General features: G+C 40.1%; 1 protein-coding gene across 1 annotated transcript in view; it reads right to left on the bottom strand.

Annotated features, from left to right (window-relative positions):
- The window catches only part of LYST (lysosomal trafficking regulator), a 74,403-nt gene extending 54,672 nt beyond the window's left edge, over positions 1-19,731 (bottom strand). The window contains exons 1-5 of the mRNA XM_054162276.1: positions 19,632-19,731; positions 6,272-6,357; positions 4,777-4,975; positions 3,902-3,992; positions 1,063-3,148 (exon numbers count right to left, since the gene is read on the bottom strand). Of these exons, the coding sequence (XP_054018251.1) occupies positions 1,063-3,148; positions 3,902-3,992; positions 4,777-4,968 (2,369 nt within the window). The 5' untranslated portion in view covers positions 4,969-4,975; positions 6,272-6,357; positions 19,632-19,731. The remainder of the gene's footprint in view (positions 1-1,062; positions 3,149-3,901; positions 3,993-4,776; positions 4,976-6,271; positions 6,358-19,631) is intronic.
- Between the last annotated feature and the right edge of the window lie 370 nt (positions 19,732-20,101).

Below are 20,101 nucleotides of genomic sequence, written 5' to 3' on the forward strand. Positions count from 1 at the left end.
CCCACAGGGTCAGCTTTTACTCTAGCAAAGTTACACACTCTAGAATGAAAGGAATCATGTATTTGTGAATTCCTATGTAAGCCAGTAGGAAACAGGATCTTAAGCTTTTTTCCTTGCCTCTCTGCCACTAAGTACACTTTCAAAAAATGAACTGCTTCTGATTTGGTCAGGTAGCATAAGAGTTAAAAAGTGTATTAACTATAGTGTATTGGATTGCCCAGGGAGGTGGTGGAGTCACCATCTCTGGAGATGTTCAAGAAACATGTGGACATGGCACTTCAGGATATGGTTTAACAGCCACGGTGGTGTTAACAGTTGGACTCCATGATCTTAGATGTCTTTTTTCCAATTGAAACAATTATATGATTATTCAGTTATGAATAGAAGAGATCAGAATCTTTCCTGGACAAAAAGACACATTCATATTCAGAACAAACTTCTATGTATTGTATTAAACCATTTCATCAATTCAGAAATAAACAGTAAAATTCGTTTCATGCCTTGGAATAATGCTTGTGGGTATGTTTCTTGGGGGTTTCCCCCCCCCTTTTTTTTATGCCTTGGAGGTGCTAACAGCTAACCCAAGCAACTAGGTATAAATGAACATGATTTAGTAACGTAGGAAAGTTATTTCAGGACAGGTAAATATCTTGAGCCTTATTTTTTAAATATGGTTTCTATGGAGAATATTTTTAGAACGAAAAGTGAAATTGTTCGGGAAACAAAGTAGTTTTATTTCCAAAGCAAAGTGACGTGTCAATCTGTTAAACACTCCTGAGAATAGAAAGGATGTCACATTGGACAAGGTTGGGGTTTTTTTAAATATCTGTTTCTACACACCTCAGCTACTTAAAGATCATCAGTAGGGAGCCCTCTCTTTCTAAAGTTTATGAACCCACGATTACATTTCACATTATTCAAGCATTTATATTGTTGCCAACCCTATAATATCCAAGTGCTGCCCAGAGTCCAAATAAAACTCATGTTCTGATTATTAAAAAATACACAAAGCTCTACACATAATTAGCATGCTTTTCATTAACAAGCAGAAAACCAACCAACCTGGATTTAAGCAACACAGGTAGCACTTGCAAGTAAGTCTGAAGTACTTCAGATGGCAAACCCTGGCTATGGTAACTGCATGTGTGTTTATCTGCTGTAGTTAGTCCGAGTTGTTGAGCATGGCAAGCTAGTTCAACTCCTCTCTGAAGAATTGGATTATAGATACAGTTATATAGTTTCCACTGGACCACAGCATTTCCCTTTTGAATTAAGTAATAAATATGGTTTGCAATCTGCACGCCACGTAGCTTGTCTTCTTCAAAAACGATGTCTTGATAAGCCTCCAATGCGTCCCATCGCAACAACATATCATCAGATCCACTGCTAGGCAGAATCCCCTGAGCTCTGCAAGAGGAATTCGATGCCAGACCAACATCACTAGAGTTGCCCTGCAAGGTATCCTCCAGCTGAGCGAGCTGATCACAGTCAACAGTACATATATTGCATGATGCCTGTATAATTTTTGGAGAAACTTCTGCTCCACCGAGTTGATCCAATATAAACTTGTTAAGGATGTTCAATATGTGCTGTTGGAAGTTTTTTAGTATTGGCAATTGGGAAGCATGAAGCAATGGGACAATCACAGACTTTGGATCCATGCAACAACATATGCCTACATTATGGACACCAGAGAGAATCTGAACACAGGTACTGCTCAAAGAAACTTTTAGTAACAAGTGCAAACACTGGTGTGCACAAACAGCAATGCAACAGCATCTGTCAGGATAATGAACTTCGCCATCAGCAGTTTCAAAAGGATTTTTTGAAGCTTGGTTTTTAAAAGCAGATACAGGAAGTCCAGAGAGATCTCTGTGGTGATGCATGAAGTGAGAGTATTCACATCGTCTGTGTCTCTTCCTTGTACACATTGATTGATGGAGCTGCTCTGATTTAACATTTTTGACGGAGCTGATTATTTTCATGATGCTGTTGATTAGGGCTTTCAGATGGTCTGAGGCTTCCCCAGCCACTCTCTCATTCTTTGTACACAGCCATTCCATTTGAAGCACTGTTACTTCAAACAGCTTAAATCCCTGATGCTGTATGAACTCATGAACCAGATCTATAGCTTGGCTAAAGTAGAATGGATTAGAGGCCGCACTCTGCAGGCAGCAGATCAAAATCTGCAAAATCCCTTCTATAACTTCAGGTAGAAGCAAGGCTCTGTGGTGATACCTGGAAAATATGTAGTCATCCTGAATGGGCTGCTGTAGTGTTCTCTCATGTCCTGCAGCAGAAGGATCAGGTTGCTTTTCCAAGTAAATTCTGATTTTCAGTGCTGCTTTAAGTAGATCAGTTAAATTTCTTCGCAAATTCTCAGGCATTGTTTCTGTATTGCTAATGTCTAAAGACATCAACTGCAGCACTGTTCGAAAAAGCATCCTTTGAATCAGAGCCACAGGTTCTTCTGTCCAGCCTGCAGAAACAACTTCACTTTCTGTGTTACCACTTACAGTGCAACAGTCTCCAAATCCTGTTAAGAATTCTGTTAATGTGGGCACCACACCAGCTGAAAGAGCAGAACTATGATTCAAAGTAATATCAAATCTGCACACTTTCTCTAGGAGAGACAGTAAGACATGGCATAAGTCAAAAGGAGAGTTATCTATGTTGCTCTCAGCAGTTCCTGCAGCTGGTTCATTCAAAATCTCTGGATTTAGCTCATGTGTTGGAATAATTTTGCTGGAGTTTTCCAGATCAGGGGCATCAGGATTGACATTTGGTACCACTTCTGCAGGTAGGGGATCAATTCTACCTATAGGGTAGGTGTCCCTAACTGGCTTTGTTAAAAAAGGCTGCAGTAACTGGGAGCATCTGTGTTTCATTACTACAGTAGTCTTATCATCAGAATTGCCTTCTGAATCTGAAGTGGAGAGCTGAGATCTTCTTGCATCTCGCACAGAATAGCGATGGGTGGGTTTGCGAAAGCGTCCGCCTTTTCGAGATCGAGGATGCAGCTTCACGGAAGTCTGCAGGGACGAACGAGTGCTTCCCTCCAAACCTAGCTTCTCCCGAGCACATTTCACGGAGCTGGAATTATTCTCTTTGGTCAGGCATATGTCTACTGTAAAGGGTATTTTGAAATCTGTTGAAGCAGAAAGATAACAAAGAAACATTACAATACACCGAAGGGTTTTTCCTAGTTGTAGTTTAATACTTCCAGCTCAACAATAACTGTTTAAAAAGTTGTATCTTAATAGGTCATGGGTTTGCCTGTATCAGATTCTGATACCAAACAATGTATTTGCTAAGGAATGCAGCCTGCTTCTATTCATAATCATCCAGTATTCTTTGATTTTACAGAGCCTGCCTCCCTGATAACACTGCATTTCTTTCATACTCTGCTGTTTACTGTTGGACTTTAAGCTCATTCTCTGCTTCCCATTGCTTCAATTTTTGGAAGAAAAAGTTTGACTAATCTCTTGGCAGCATGTATCACTTTTTGGTTTTGTTTTTAAAAGAATCAGTCAGTTTCCCCCTTCTACTCATCCCAAAACACATTAGCAGAAATACCACACAGTCTTTCAAATCACTTATCCCCCACAAGTCACCTGAAAGGAAATAAAAAGAAAATAAAGAAATCTTTCCACTAAGTTCAGCTATACAGAAGCAAGTGTTGCCCTTCACATTGATCAAGAGCCTTTACCTTCTCTATATAGTTTTGATCTTTGTCAGCTGACATAACATGGGTATTTTTGAGTTTAAATTTCTCTGCAGAATCTATATCTGCATTCCATGGTAACAGGATATGTATTACCATGAACTACTACTACTCTTTAGAGGAAGTCTTAGGTAAGTAACTTTTTATGCCCTTCATGCTGCAAGCAATAAAACATACCTATTGCTTTTTCTTCTTGGACAGGGATTTTCCACACCAGTGGCAGAAGTGACAGGAGGAGGGTCAGAAGTTCTTCCCGACACGTCAGCTCCTATGTTAAAAATTAAATTGAAACAAAAGTTTCCATGATTTTGATATCTTTGTTTTACAAAGCTATTCAGCATTTGTGGCACTGAAAAAAATGGCCTAACTGCAAAGAGTGCCATAATCATTAACAATAGCCAATCATAAAGTCTAAGATATTTATTACACTTCTGCAACTGTTTCTATATGAAACTCTCCTAATCCCTCTTACTGAAGGAATTCCTCACCCAAAGAGCAAATTAGAAGTCAAAAGCAAGTAAGCTGTTGATTCAGGCAAAGCTAACAAAGCCTGAGACAAGTCTGACATGTCTGTTACAAAATCGTAACTTCCAAGAACATTATGGGAAAGCTTCTACTTCCTCAAAAATGGCATCTTTAAGCAAATGAAAAAGCTTACATTTGCCAAACAATGAAGTTTTATGGAAGGAAGAGTGAAGGCCATTTCTATTTAAAAAAACAAACAAAACCATACAACCAAAAACCACAACAGAACAAACACTAAAACAACCTTAGTCCTACTAGGCTTGTAAGACTGCAACACTAAGAATTTCAGAGCAGAGAGGGACACAGAATTCAAACGCAGCTCTTTCACTGGGTGCTACGCAGCACTATCAGAATGATTTCACTCCTATGGATAAACTAACATGTAGTTTTCAAGCACATAATTAACTCAATACATTGTACCACAAAGGAAGACAAGAAAGCCAGCACCAAGAACAACATCAGCTGGACAAATGCACACAGTCAAAGGACAATATGAAAAATGATAGCCAGGTAAGAAAAACTATTACCTGATCAATAATGGAGTTCAGTGTGGTAAGCAAAACAAACCCACGGCCTTGAACCAAATATTGTCCCAGTGCTGCCATATGAGTTTCTTCCTCTTCATCTTCCCTGGCCTCTGCCCTCTGGACCACTGCATTGCACAGTCTGTTGACATCTGTCAAGAATTCTCGTGCCAGTGAGTTACTGGCACTGCTCATGTCTGAGCTGAGTAGAGGAAAATACAGAAATTAAACCCATCAGAAAATACATTCCTTATGGGAAAAAGAAGGGGAGAAAAAGAGCAATTTTTTCCCTGTATCACTCCCTCCCCTCTGCAAAGAACAGGGTGCCTGTAGGACTGAGAGATCAATCTATCAATCATGGGTGGAAGGGAATGAAGCAGACAAGCCCGGGGATGTCAGCTCATTTCACTTAAACTTTAACGACCCACAACCCCTAACACTCATTTTGTAAAGCTATCGGGTAAAAGCCCATGACACACATCATTCCCCACACTGCATAAACAAAAGCTAAGAACTTGATTTAGGCCTTTCTTTGTAACCTGGTTGTGAACAACCTCCATGGTGCTCTCTTTCAAGCAAGGTTGATCGGGTGGCAGTCACTACAGTAGTACAGTTAACACAAAATACAATTCTAGATGTATTCAGGAGAAAAATCATAGAATCAGTCAGGGTTGGAAGGGACCACAAGGATCATCTAGTTCCAACCCCCCTGCCATGGGCAGGGACACCTCACACTAGATCAGCCCGGCCAGAGCCTCATCCGGCCTGGTCTTAAAACACCTCCAGGGATGGGGCCTCAACCACCTCCCTGGACAACCCATTCCAGGGCTTCACCACTCTCATGGTGAAGAACTTCTTCCTCAGGTCCAGTCTGAAATGCCAAAAGCTGATTCCCAAACTGATTGATTTTACTTTAGATCATGCACACAAGGCACACTTTTTGTTTGTTCTTTCTTTCTTATAAACACACTTTTTTGTCTTCTCCGATGTTATACCACATTACACAGTCAGCACTAGCACATGCGGAAAACTTGAACAAATAAAATGAAAAGAAGACCCCACAAAAATGCATGTCAAGAAACACTAGAAAGCTGTCAAGAAGATCACTGAAGAAGACAAAACAAAACCAAGAATCAGTGATGGCAACTACACAAAGCAAACATTTAATCCACATAAAACCCACTTAATATTACATTATTAACTCTTTGTATAAACAGCTGAAGTAGCATGTTCCAAAGACAAGTATTTTCATCATGTCCAAGCACAGAACATGCAAAAAGGCAGCCAAATAGCTTTCCATATAATATTTAAATGTAACAGGTGGATTAATACTGCTTGAACAAGAAACATCTACATGATTATTTGGTAAAACAAATCAGATCTTGTGAGAAAGAGCAAGTTCAACATTAATGGTACTGAAAGCTCCTTTTAGTGTCAAGGCAGTGAGTACTGACATGTATAACAACATTCTCTGTAGGAGTAACAAGAATATTCTTACCAGAATTATTTTGCCAGTTTAACACATTTATCTTCTATTTGGAAGAAAAAGAAAATTCTGTTCTGGAAATACCACCTTTGGTTCACCTGTTTAAAAAAATAAAAAGGAGAAAAAAAAAATCATGGTTAATTAGCAATTCATTTGGTTTTAAAATTCATTTTCTGCTATCTCAAATTTATGAATAGTCTTTGAGAGGTTTAGGGATTTCTACTGAGTAAAGCTCTAGATTTCACTGTTAGCTGTAAGCTAAACTGTCAAAGGGTTTATTAATTTTTCATTTGAAAACTGAAGAGCTCCTAGTTATTACACTTCCCTTCTTTAGACTATATTCCATCTAAGAAAGAGAAAAGCTATTTTAATCCTCAAAAAATACTCTTAAGCATTTTTTGCTCTCATTTTCCAGTCTTGAACAAGTGGCCATTATTAAACCATTGAGTGTTACCAGGACTCTGCCAGTCTTCCTTACAGTTAATTTCCATTTTTTAAACTACTGTTAGAACATTTGTATTTGGTGCCATTGAGTACATCTTAGCTGAGTCCCGTTTCTAACAAAGTCCTAAAATTCACAGAAGCTATATCAACCGACACATACACAGAGATGAACTGTCCAAACCCATTTTTACTGAAGTGCCTGCAAATTGGGGCGCTTCAGTTGCAAGCTAATTTACATGCTAAAACTTCCTTCTCTAAACATGGTAAAGAGCCAAAAATGCATTTGCTATCAATGGGAATACAAAGCATGGTAGCCAAGACAAGCCTCAAACATCACACTACAAAGTCACTGGATGAGTGCTCATCCACAATTAATTGTGGGGAAAGATACAGGAAAGGAGAGAACAAAAAAAAAATTACTAAATTTATTATTTTAATCTTGTCAGAGGGCCAATTAAATAAACACTTCAACTTTAAACTTAAACTTGTGATGAGCATGAACATTACATGAAAGATCTCCTTAAGGAAGGAAACAGTAAGTTCCCAAATAGTGGCCCCGCTGATGCCACAGCCTCACAGAACAGTAACTTACCCACAGCGCTAACATTCGCAATTCATTGCAGCTGAACAGCTAAAGCAGCTAGTGTTTTTTCACCAACCTTTATTAGAACATGAAAATATACTATCCATCATGTTTTAGTGCCCTTCCAACTGAAACCTCATACCCAAGCTTTCCTGCATTGCTTGCACTTTTAGATGGACTTAACGTATATTGCCATATTCTAACAGAAGGGCAAATTCTCAACATCCACAATAAGAAAGTAGTATTTTCTTGATGCTAATGCAAAGAGACACCAAGCATGTCTTCTGAATGCAAGAATATATAATTGGTAAGGAATTAAGATGCTCTCATCCTCAGTGCAGAAAAAAATAAGGAGATACCATGCTGGATAATTAAGCACTGTGACCGTTTTAGGCTGTGCCTTTAAGAAAGGGACAGTTACTGGAACGCTCTGGCTGAATGTTTTGGTGTAAAAATGAAAACAAAGATACTCTAAATGAATTTCATTAGTAGATTGGTAGAATGCAACTTCAAATTTTTAGCTTTAGTTCAGTTTGAATCTCAGTCAGTTCAGTCTGTCTTTTTCAGTCTCTTTGAGCAGCTGCTGTCTTTCCTCTGTGCTGGCGGGAGTTGACCTTGAACTAACTGAGCTAACCAGTTAAAAAACTAATTCTTCCATATGCATTGAGCTAACAGAATTTCCTCCTTAATAATTACCTTTTCTCTTTCTAACCCTTTTTGGGAAAAAGGGAGGAAGGGGGATTGTGGGGATTGTGGGGACCCCTCCTCTCTGGAGGAAGGAAAGGTTTTGTGTGTTACATTCTTTGCTGTATATTTCTGTATATACATTTTAAATACTGTATATTGTGTATATATTCATCTGCACTTCATCCTGCTTGTAAATATAGCTTATCCATACTTTTGCTTCTCTGACTGAGTTAGCCATGGTTTCTTTGTGTGTGTGGGAGAACTGAACCTCTCACCACCACAAGCACTTAAAGGACTTGTTCCAAAAAGTGCTGGCTACTTCTCAGTCATACCTATTTCTTTTTCTGCAATTAACTTCTCAAGCAGACTGATAGCACAAATGTATCTTTGGAAACAGGATGAGTAACGAGGTTATCTGAACCTATCTTGAAGCTACAGACAGAGCAATACAAGAACTGAGAAATAATTATGATGCTTAGGGGGAAAAAAGCAAGCTCCATATGCACAGAACCTTCTTCCTTTTCATATTTGTTTCCCAAAAAGATTTTGAACATTTAAAGCCCACTGCTTTTCAAAAAAGCTAGTGAATAACTTGCTGATGCTGTAACAAACACTCTGCAGAGGTGTGGAGGTTTGTGGTTTGTTTTAACAACAACAAATCCACCCCCACTCTAAGGTTTCAGCTTGCTTGTCACCTCTTTCCATTGCAGGTTGAGGTATGCTGATACTACACTCTACACAGCATAGCATTTCATCTTACTTCAAGAAAGTATGCCAACCAATCTGACTGAAGCAGGAACTACTCTACAGCAGAATTTTCCTTTTTCTTTATAAGTAACATTCTTTAATTGCTGGGGTGCCTGGTAATCTGCAAACAGATGCTGCATGTAAGACCTTGGACTTCAGGGATGTCATCTTAACTATGGAGAAAACACACAAAAAAACCAACACAAACAAACAAAACAAAACCACCCAACCCTGCAGTATCACATTAACTAAGCCATAAGGGAGCAGAATCTCAATTCACCACTGCTGTGCAAAATCCCAATGGGGCAGTTACAGTTCTTGCAATGTACTAGGGCTTAAGACAGCTAGCCCTGAAAACTCACATTCTCGTATTCCATTTCACACCCTCTAGAAGAATGATTAGCATATTAAATAAAAATTACCTCAAATAGAATACTTACTTCTAAAATGAAAAAGAAAATATATCTATAAACTTTCTGAAAATAAATAAGTTACTGAACTATAAATGATCCAACATTCACATATAATCTGCTCTCTTCATGTCCATCTTTATGATCCTCAATTCAATTTGCATCATGTGTGTGTTCTGGCCCCTTTCTGCACCATCTCTTGAGGAACTTACATTTGCTGCTGTGGGATAAATCCATTTTCTGCACTTGAAACATCTATTTTGTCTGAACTTCTTTTATGAAGTTGTTCATCACCTGAGCATCTTTGAGCCTAGGAAAGTCTTTTACTTACTTCAGCAGACTAAGTCTTTAAAAGAAAATACCAATAGGCCAAAGTAGTGTTTGGATTAAAAAAAAAAGAAAGAAAGGAAAAAAGAAGAGTTGTGGGGAGCTAGGTTTAAGATTTTTTGGTTTAGAAATTTTATAGTAGTAGTGAAAAAGAAGCTACTTAAACCACCTCTATTTGTTGTGAAATGGATATCAAATTTCTTCCAATTTCTCATTAGTAAATAGTTATATCAGTCTAAAATGACTATGCTACTGAGTGCTGTTCATACAGCTGCTTATGCAGGCCTGCATGCCAGAGTAAAACAAAGGGGTAATGTACCTAAGAAGGTATGCATGGTACATGAAAGTCACCTGCAAGCCTTAATTTCTCATAGCTCACTATGCTATCTTCAGTAAAAGCAGTCTTGTCTACCAGGTTATGCAAGTATAACACTCCACTAATGGAGTGCTAGCCATACTCACAATAAAAATAAAATTACAAGAAGCTACTTTACAGATTATGTAGAGAGGAGTATAGAATGTGTATCTATATGAAGTTTGTTTACCTTCCCTCTTTTTCTGTTTCAGATAAGAGACAAATGTTGACCAGCTATGGCAAGTCCTTTTGAGTACAGAGTACAAGACAGCTGCATTTTCAGTGGATATTAAAACTGACACTTAAAGAAATCTTGTACTTTCTCTACACATCATTGTACAGTACAGTTATTCCTGGCCTCAAATTTAAAGCTTTCTACCCTTTCACCTCTTCTCTAGAGTAAAGTGTATGGGAAAACAAGTCACCACTGGCCAACAGAGGCTACACTTACTTTATACAGTATTAGTTCCACTTGGTAAATATTTGTCCCAGTCTCATTGCTAGTATATAACATTTATGCTCTGGAGAACATGCTTGCAACCTCTTCAATGACTGACATTAATGACTGCATCAACAATTACATGAATCAGATTTACTTTAGAGTTAAACTTTTGATTTACGTTCAGACTTCTGCTAGCAGAGGACAAGAAAGCAATGGCACATTATTAACACCAAAGGCACTCTGTTGCTTTTACAACTGTAGCGCAGACTGCAAGGTGTTATGGAAACTAAATTTATCTGTTTGTAATAAACAACAAATTCAACTGTCTTCTGTTTTGAAAAAAACCCCAGCTTGTTAACAATGAAATTAAGGGAATACTATGACCAGTTTCTCTGTGCAAACGGAGTAAGGGAAAGAAAGTAGAGCATGAGAGAATGCAAGGCAGAAATACAGACCAAGCATGGCCAGGAACAAAACTGGAACATATCTTACAGTGCTTCCTAGAAGTCTCTACTTGGTAGTAAAATCCAAGTATGTGCCTCAAACTAATGAGTCAACAAAGTCAGTATTATTCTTTTTTTTATCCTTTTGATATCATTCAAAGCTTCAAACAGGTTAGAAAGCAATACACAACTGACCTTGCCAAAATAGTTTACAGAGCAGGAGCAACACAAGTCTTTTAAGAAACCAGGAACCTGCGATTCAAGCAGAGCATCAACAAAACTTGGGACACTTTGATACCTTGTTTTATCAATGCAGGACAATCAGCCAAGAGCAATGCATATTTGTTAATCATCTAACAATTCTGATACTCAAAACATGAGCAAACAAGACACTTCAAGTTTGGTTCATTTTCAAAACAGACATACCAGACAATCAGCTTCACAGAAGACCTCTTATTTACTTTATCTCCATCCACTTTCTGATCTGTCCTTCACTACTACTTGTAAACTATTTAGGGTTACAGAAACAGACATCCTATTAAAATGTACTAAGGCAGCATCATTCCAGCCATTAGGCTGCAGATGAAAAGCAACTTCTTAACATAGAGAATTGATCACAAGACTGCTGGTAGATGCCAACTTTCTTAGCACAGCTCTATTTCTGACAGTCCTTAGTCTTCTGTGTAATCTACTAGATCAATATTATTTCCAAACAAGTTGTTCAGAGTCCCTCCCCAAAACAAAGGGAAAAAAAAACAAGTGCTTAGTAGTTCTGGAAAAAATAACACATACACTGTTGTTTTAACTGACTAAGATGACAAGATGGTAAACAAGTTATTTTAATGAACACTGAAGAGCATGTTAACTTTCAGAGCAATGGTCTTGCTGTTCATACAGGCATGTTTTTGTATGTATAACCTCAGTAATGCCACTTAAGTAAAATTAAAACTACATTTAACTCTCCTCACCTGTGAGGGATGCCTGTCTTGCAATACTCAAAGTCTGAAAGTCCTGCTTCTACAAGTATCTTAAGCCTCCTACAAGTGTGCAGTCTATTGATGTTTTACTGCCTAGGTATTACAGCAAAATTTAATCCATAAAGCTCAGTGTTTATATATAAAACCTGATAATTAGAAAGTTTCTGCCTTTAACTGGATGTTAAAGTTTTATATCCTACACTGAAAACAAGCGGCTGAATTTTAAGGAATTGTATTATTTGTGCTTTCTGGAAAAGCAAAGCAAAACAACAAAGATACAAAACCACAATACAAACCCCCGAACATATGTGTTTAACCTTTGGAATTACAGACCTCTAAAACATCACATGAGCTGCATATGTTCAGCTTCATTTGTAGGTCTCTGGTGCAGTGCTTATGTGGAAAAGTTTGCAGTTAGTGTGCTTTTGGGGCACTTGCATCCTGCATCACTTGCTCCTTTCTTACCAAGATCTATCTCCTGGGTTAACGCCTGACAGGGCTTTTACAAGTACAGCTTATGATATTGCTAGAATTTCCGAATGCTTAAAAATCAAACTTGTTAAACTTCAGCACAAATAGGTTTTGCTGGGTCTACATCTGTAAATATTTACTTCTTCAAAAGTACCCCAAGGTAACAGACCTTGGAGACTAGAATTAAATGCCAACTGGCTACTTCACCAACACACTGTCAAAAATCTTAATGACATGTTCTGTTATGTAAGAAAGCTGAAGGGAAAATCTGTTGGCAGAAAAATAGCACATTTTAGTTCCATGTCATCCTAGATTTTCAACATATAAACATCTGCTTGATATATCTGACCCTTATTTAGAAGAAATACTACATTAGATTAGAATTGCTTAGAGTCTTTAGTGCAAAGTTCTAAGAACTGTTTCCTACAAAGATTACCAATGCAAGCTGTTGTAATGAAACAGAGCAATGTAATACCAACTGTGTGCTAAGAAGCTGGCACCAAGGATTAAGTGATCAATGCTAGAAAAGTTCTTCTTGCTAAAGTTCAGCAGGTTATCAGGTTCTAGCTTGAGTTAAGATATGCATCCCCTTTAGAAATTAGCAGATCGTCAATGTTTTCTTCCTTAGGAGTCTGAATGAAATATCTTTGAGACAAATTTAATGGCAAAGAATCCCACAGGCTAGCTGCGCATTATACAAGTGCTTTAAGACAGCTTTTGAACATCAGATTTTGTTTAGTCAAACAATGTGAAACACCTGGGTAAGCCTTCTTGTTGAGCCCGCAATCAGCCTAAAAGATGAGACGATTCATCTACAAGACAAAGTACAGCACTAATGAAAGGTTCTCGAACACCTCCACTCAAGTAATGCATTAATTCTATACATATGCCATACTCCAGTACATTATGAATTATATTGTAGTTACTGGATTTTAGCAAGTAGTAACTACAGTATAATCAAGTACAGTATACAGTAACTACAATATAATCAAGTCAGTAACTACAATATAGTTGTTAGCCACACTAAATCCATCACATAAAGTTAAATTGTGCATATTTCAGATCTGTGCATGCAGACAGACAATAAACATTGTTTAGATTAGGCATGGGGAAAGCTGGAGACAGTCAAAGACAATCATTGCAACATTAACTGTGTTAGGAACAAATCTGCTTGCTGTCATGGAAATTAGCTAGAATACACCGAATACCACCAAGCTGTTAGCAATACTGTGAAAAGATCTGTTCCAGATCTTATCTGAAGTGCCAGAGGACACATTGAAGAAACACGGTACTAGAGAAAACACATACCGACAATATCCCACCATAGGACAGACCACATAGAAAAGCAGCTATGGAAGACCAGTACGTTATTCAAAAAGAAAAATGAAGGATTAAGATCACTTGCAAAATATTCAGCTGTGAAAAAACTGAAATAGAAGAGCTTCCAAGTGAGCTTTGTACTGAACACTTCTCACAAGTGCTAATAGGGTCTTCCCCCAAATTGAAACATGACTCCTAAATGTTCTTCTAAGCTTTAGATGTGATACTTGCAAAGCAAGCCTTGACAGTTATGGTTACACAGTAATCACTAGTAACAAACTCTAAAGATCAAGAATTACCTTCACAGACTCTGCAGAGCAAAGAAAACTACAGAAGGTAAGTCAGAAGCTCAGGACCTCTCCGATAACAAGCATACCCAGACTAGACCTTGCAAGACCAGGCAGACTTCATGAATACTCTTCCATCAGACTGCAGTATAGCAGATAGTGTCACTGGTGCATCTGGGAAATCACTGTAGTTGTGACCACCCTACAAGTATGCCTCTACTTGGAGGTTATTTTAACAACAAATGTACCACTCAAATCATGATCTGAAGAACCACACAAACCTTTCTGTAATGTATAAAATTACATTTTGATTGCAGAGAGATAGAATAGGTAAAAAGTTAAGCATTATCTTGAGGCACTCTTGCTGAGGGGATACAAACCAGTAAAAGCTATTCCTGAAACTGAAAGCTTAGTAATTACAGAATTAAAACTAGAAAGTCAAGCGGTGAAGATAAATTCTGGCATTGTGTCTAAAGTACCCAGTTACATAAGAGAGGAAGGTCAGTGATCAGAGTTAAAATAAGACACCATTAATAGGCAGAAAACCAGCTCTGCTTCTGGAAGTCCATAGTTTCCATTAGCAGCGAGATGCAGATGAGAGGGCAGGTAGTATTCTGAAAATCATAGTGAAAAATAAAATAAATGTACCTAAACATTTGAGAGTTTCATACACTTATTTCTGTTAAGCTCAGTCTCACAGCTTCTTCAGTTTTCATTGCTCTAGGAAGCAGACCCTGGATTTCTCCCAGGCCTTATAGCAGTTATTTGCTCCAGCTGTGCTGACACTTCTTGCACGTAAGTGGGCCCAGAAGGCCCAGTCAACAAATCAGGCAAAATGACTCACATAACCTCTCACTTCAGCTAGGTCTTCTCCAGTGGAAATGCAAATAAGGAACAGCTAGGATTTTTATTTTATACTTGAAGTTTAAACAGCACTCAAAATTAGTCAAGCGCCACAGATTCCAACAGAAAAACTATAATCAATAGCTATACTAAATTTCACATAATAAAGAGTAAAGCTATGAAGTTTCCCATTATACCTAGTAATAGAGGAATGGTAAAGAAAATCCCAAACCACTGGAGAAAAATCTAAATCCATACACAGTGCAAAAAAGTACCCAAATTGTTGAAGAAGTCCCCAAACTGCAGATGTCCATCACAGGTTGTGGTGGTGAGAGAAAGTTCATTTCTCCCCCACACACAAAGAAACCACATGCAAACAAGATTTTGCACTGCTGAGAATTAGTTGAGGCGTCTAAAATAATTCAAGGTTAATTAGGAGTTGAAAAGACATGACACACAGCATTTAATCTATATATCCAGACACAAAGGAAACTCTGCTTTTCTTTGATCTTTTGTTGGTGCTTACAAATCAAGAATTACAGTAACACTCTTCAGTGACTCAAATCTCCCTTACAATTGAAAGATATGAGTAATACAAACAGATACCTCAGGTAGCCCACGAACCTTTACACATTGAGGCTTTTGTTTTGATTTCTCAACAGCAAGCCCTAAGAATGTCTGCTCTCAATTCTTTGAAATCAGGGGGTTTAAACTCTCTTGCCTTCCATTAGAAAGGTAATAGGTTACATGATTTTGCCATTTATCACACAAAACACACAAATCTTCAGTAAACGCCTCCACAACGCTTAACAGGAAGTTGCCATTCATTTTAATGTTTCCAATGAAGCCTTGTATTTGGTACTACCTGGCAGTAATTCCTTCTGTTATTTCATCTTCCCAATTTTCTTTTTGTCAGAAGTTTGAAGAAGCAGCAACTCTCCTCACACCTCACATTTAGTACTTCATGCTCCCATACTTTTTCATGGAGCATGGTGATGCTTTTGACTGAAGTCAAGGAGCTCAGCTTTCTGGGTGCAGGAAAAGAAGGCAATGAACACATAAATGAAAGGATTATCTGAGACTGTCAGATGCTTGCTCAACCACTCTACAACAGATACAGGTACAGTTTAACAGGCATTCATCTTCCACAAACCACCATTCATCACTTTTGCCCTCTGCTTCCCCCTTTTTTGTTATCCAGAAAGCAGAGAAAAGCTCTTGCACAAAGCAATAGTAATTATCACAGTGCCTCAACTCCATACAGTTTAAAATCCCCAGAGAAACACAAGTGTCAAGAGGCAAGATCTAGATGCCTGCACTGAAGTACACAAGCACAGAAGACAGCTCTTTCAGTGCATATCCACTGTGTGGCCACTGCAAAATCCTACTCACAGTAATGATGGGGGGTAGCAAGTTATTTATGGGGGGAGAAGAGGACTAAGTAGTATCAGGCCAGAACAGTAGAATACCAGAAATCTTGGTCTTTTCCAACACACAAATATGCAGTGGTGATTGGAGGAAAAAAGAAAAGGGGGAAAAAAAGGCAAGCTAGTGGAATATAAGGGAAGTATCCAGAACAAAGACACAATAGAAGTTTCAGTATTTACAGGTACCAAGACACAGCACTACTCCAGGACTTCACTGCATTGATCGTAGCACTATACACCTATCCATCTTCAACATACATAAGCTAATGAATATTGTATTTATTTTTTCTGTCTTGCTCTTGCAGTCAACATCAGATTTAAGCTATAATCCTCACAGAGCATAGCACAGTTACCCAAGAATCACACTAGCAAGACTCACTTCTACTGTGTTAGTACCAAAAATCCCTGACTTCCCAGAGAAATGGGACCTTAATCACACTCCAGGCTGCAAACGTGAACTATCATGAGCTACTACCAAGAAAAACTTCAATGTACATAGCATCTTTTCCTCTGTTCCCTTCACACATTCCAGTATCACTTCTGTATGGAGTGCTTTATCTGGAGGCAAGACATTTCCATGTGCTTGTTTCCACAAGTCCTGAAAAATATGTTCAAATGCAAGACCTGTATGTGAACAGGGGAAAAGAAAATCTGGATCCAGGGCATACAAAAGGTATCAAATATAAGCAAAAGCCTCCACCTCCTGAGGAGTAGCTAGGGTACAGCTAAACAAGACAGCTCAGCTCACCTGACAACTCATGACCAGCAAGAAGGTGTCTCTGTTCCTTCCCAGCAACTATTCCCTTCCTTTTCCTTCAGCACTGTGCTCATTCAATTCCTTCCCAATGTGACTCACCTCCACAGGTTTACAGAAAGCTGTTTTTTTTCAGATGACTTTTTTTTTTTTTAATTGCTATGTTGAGGGAACAGGCAGTTATCACTGCCAGGAAACAGAAGACAGAAAAGAGATATCTCCCTCTTCAGCAGTAACATGCTGCTCAATCAGCTTAACCAGCTCAGACAAATCAGCCCAGGTTAAGGAACAGAAACAACCACAGATCTCTTGTACCTGATCTTGTCCAGGTAAAAAAAAAAAACAGGTAAATCATCTCCAGATCAGCGCTATCACAGGAGGTGATAGCTTTGATTGCACCAGCTCAATTACTTGCTATTGTCTAAAGGCCTGTAAATGTTCATCAAGCAGTAATTTGCCAGAGTAACTGACAGTCTCACAACTGTCTCTGAATTGAAAAGAAAACAAGAGTCAAAGTAATCCCAGACATGTACACAGAGCCCTCCCTCCATTGCACATTACAATTCTTGTCCAATATTATAACCCAATTTTCCAACAAACTAAAAAAAGATGACCTTAAAGTTAAATCAACAATATGAAGCAGTGACAATCTCAGGCAACAGCTACTTCAGTTCTTCATTAAGGAAACTCATGGAGCCTGATAATCCCCAAAGGAGTAAAACAGATATGAGTGAGGTCTTGTTGATGACAGCTATACATTCCAAAAGAACTTAAATTCGCCTGCAAAGGACAAGCAAGCATGTTCTGGACAGCAAGCACTTCCTAGTGTGACAGAATAATCATTTCATCCTACATTCCCTCTGCTCCCTTCTGCCTGCAAAAGGCAAGGATCAAATACAGTTTTGCTTTAGAATTCCTCTGCATGCAAGGCTATCTTATTTGAAAAGAGATCACCATGACAGTAGCAAAACTGTCAAATGCAAAGAATACAAATACAACAAGAAAAGAATCTAAGCATCTTGTCATTAACTGCACACACACACAGTTATGTGGAGGCACATGAAAAAAAATAAATCTGCCAGGGACTAAGAGAGAAGATGAAGCAAAAGAACTGCTTAAGAAGAATCTTAATTAAATGGTTACTAACCTAACAGAAAAACTTCTAATAAAGATTTTTGATTGAAAGTGGTCTTTGAGGACAGAAAACAAACAAACAAAAAAAAAGGACAGTGGGAAAGTAGGGAGACACTAAGAAATCTGCATACAGCCTTACAAACTAAGTGAGGACTGACTCCCTGAGGTCTCATTTACTGTTAACTTTGAGTTTAGAAGTAAGGCATTGAAAGTTACTTGCTTTCAGTTTGCTAGATCCTCTGTCTAAAGTATAAAGAGAAAGAAAGGAAAATAAAATTATGATACCTCAAAAAAAATTGGCCTTTTCTTATCTATGACAATATATGTAAGTATTCTCATGCTTCACTCACTTTTAAGCATCCACTAGAAACTCTCAGAGTGTCTGAACTACAGATTTTCTAAGGTATCTAAGAGGATGCCTTCCTTCTTTGTACTGTTGGTCTGTGAGCCTCGAGTTAAAGGCAAGAAAGACTCAGATTTTCCCAACTCCTCACCATACTACAGCGCCATTATGATAAAAACTCCATCCAGATTTTCTTTTCTAGCCAGCTCCAATTTATAACCACATTAAATATTTTTCCAACTCCTAGCTCACCACATTCAGTCACTTGACCCTCTTTATGAATTTCCTCAATTGGTCTGCTTTCTCTTATACAAGAAGTAATATTCTCAGTTCCAGTGATGCACCTGTTTTCCCTGACTTCTCACTGACTGCACAGGTAAGTAAAAGGGAGCTCTTCAGTTCATTTGGGGATAACAGGATTTAGTCTTTTTTTTTTTTTTTTTTTTTCCTTTGGAAGAGCATCTTTCACACATTTCCCCGTGCTCTGAGCATATCTGAAAGAGTTCTCATTGCTCCTCTGTCCACTCCTTTTAATAGATTAAAATAGGTGCTAAAGTGCTGCGACTTGCACTCCACATCCATCGACACTATTGCATTTCCGTGAACAGCCCACATTTGCTTTTCTTCAGACCTTATCTCCTATCTTCAACAAACGGCTTGTTGACAGCGAGGCTTTGTGCTCCAGTTTTGCACAAAAACCTCACAAAGCACAGCCTAGCACAGCCTACCGTAACACACAGCCCACAGCATCCCGGTATCACATAAAGGAACGGAAAACAACCTCGCACGCACCATCTGTACACGCACACCGAGTATTAAATGTAGCCTTTCGGTAAAAGCAGAGGCCACAAGTTAGGAAGAAGCACTCCGGGCTACAAACCGCCCCATACAAAGCCACCGAGCGCACGGAGCCAGCCTCTCCACTTCCCGACTTCTGCCTCTCCGAACACGCGGGCCCTGAGCGCACATCCACCCTCCTGCCGCCGCCGTCACTAGCCACCAAGGCCCGGTCCGGTCCTTGCCCACGGAGGCCCGCGGCGAAGAGGGCCACGCCTGCGCCATCGGCGGCTGCTTCTTCCGCCTCCCACAGCCTCCACCGCCAAGCCCGTCAACCTGCCCTGAGCCACCAGCAGCGATCAGCGGGTATCTTCACACCACCGAAAAGGCAGGCGTCGGGTGACAGCTCGCCCCGGCCCACGCACTGCGGCTCCCGGCGCCGGGCTCGGTCCACGGCGGGGAGCCCCCACGCCGAAACGTGCCGCAGAGTCCTATGCCCACCGAGCTGCCCGCCTCCCCCCCAACCCGGCGCTGCCCGGTGGGCCTTCCAAAACCCTAGAATGGAAGCAGCCGTGCGATGGAGTGCCTTCCCCGCCCTTACCCGTTCCTCGCCCGGCAGGAACGGGCATACCTGGCAGCCCGCTCCGCTCTTATCCCCCTGACAGCGTCCCGGTAGCCCATGACGGGAGGGCCCGGCCCGGCCCGGCCCCACCGCGCCGCCCGCCCGCCCCTGTCGTCCGGGTAACGCAGCGCCCGCCCCGTCCCGCCTCTCTCCCCACCTGACTCCTCCGCTCCCGCCGCCACCGGCACCGGCGCGAGGCTGAGAGGCGGGCGGTATCACGCGCGCACCCCCAGCCAATCGGCAGCGCCGCCTGGCCGAGCGGGGGCGGGGCACCGCCCCTGGGCGGCCCCGTGCTATCCCTGGGCAGCTTCGTGCCCGCCCCATGCCACGGCGGCCGGGCGGAGTGGGAGAGGGACGTGAGTGGGGGGCAGCAGCAGATGGGTTCTCTTGGAAGCACTACTGTGTGCCTGGGACTGGCGGCGCCGTTTGCTCCTGAGGTCAGGTTGTTA

The sequence above is a fragment of the Dryobates pubescens genome, chromosome 6, assembly GCF_014839835.1.
Source record: "Dryobates pubescens isolate bDryPub1 chromosome 6, bDryPub1.pri, whole genome shotgun sequence".
NCBI classification, from domain to species: Eukaryota; Metazoa; Chordata; class Aves; order Piciformes; family Picidae; genus Dryobates; species Dryobates pubescens.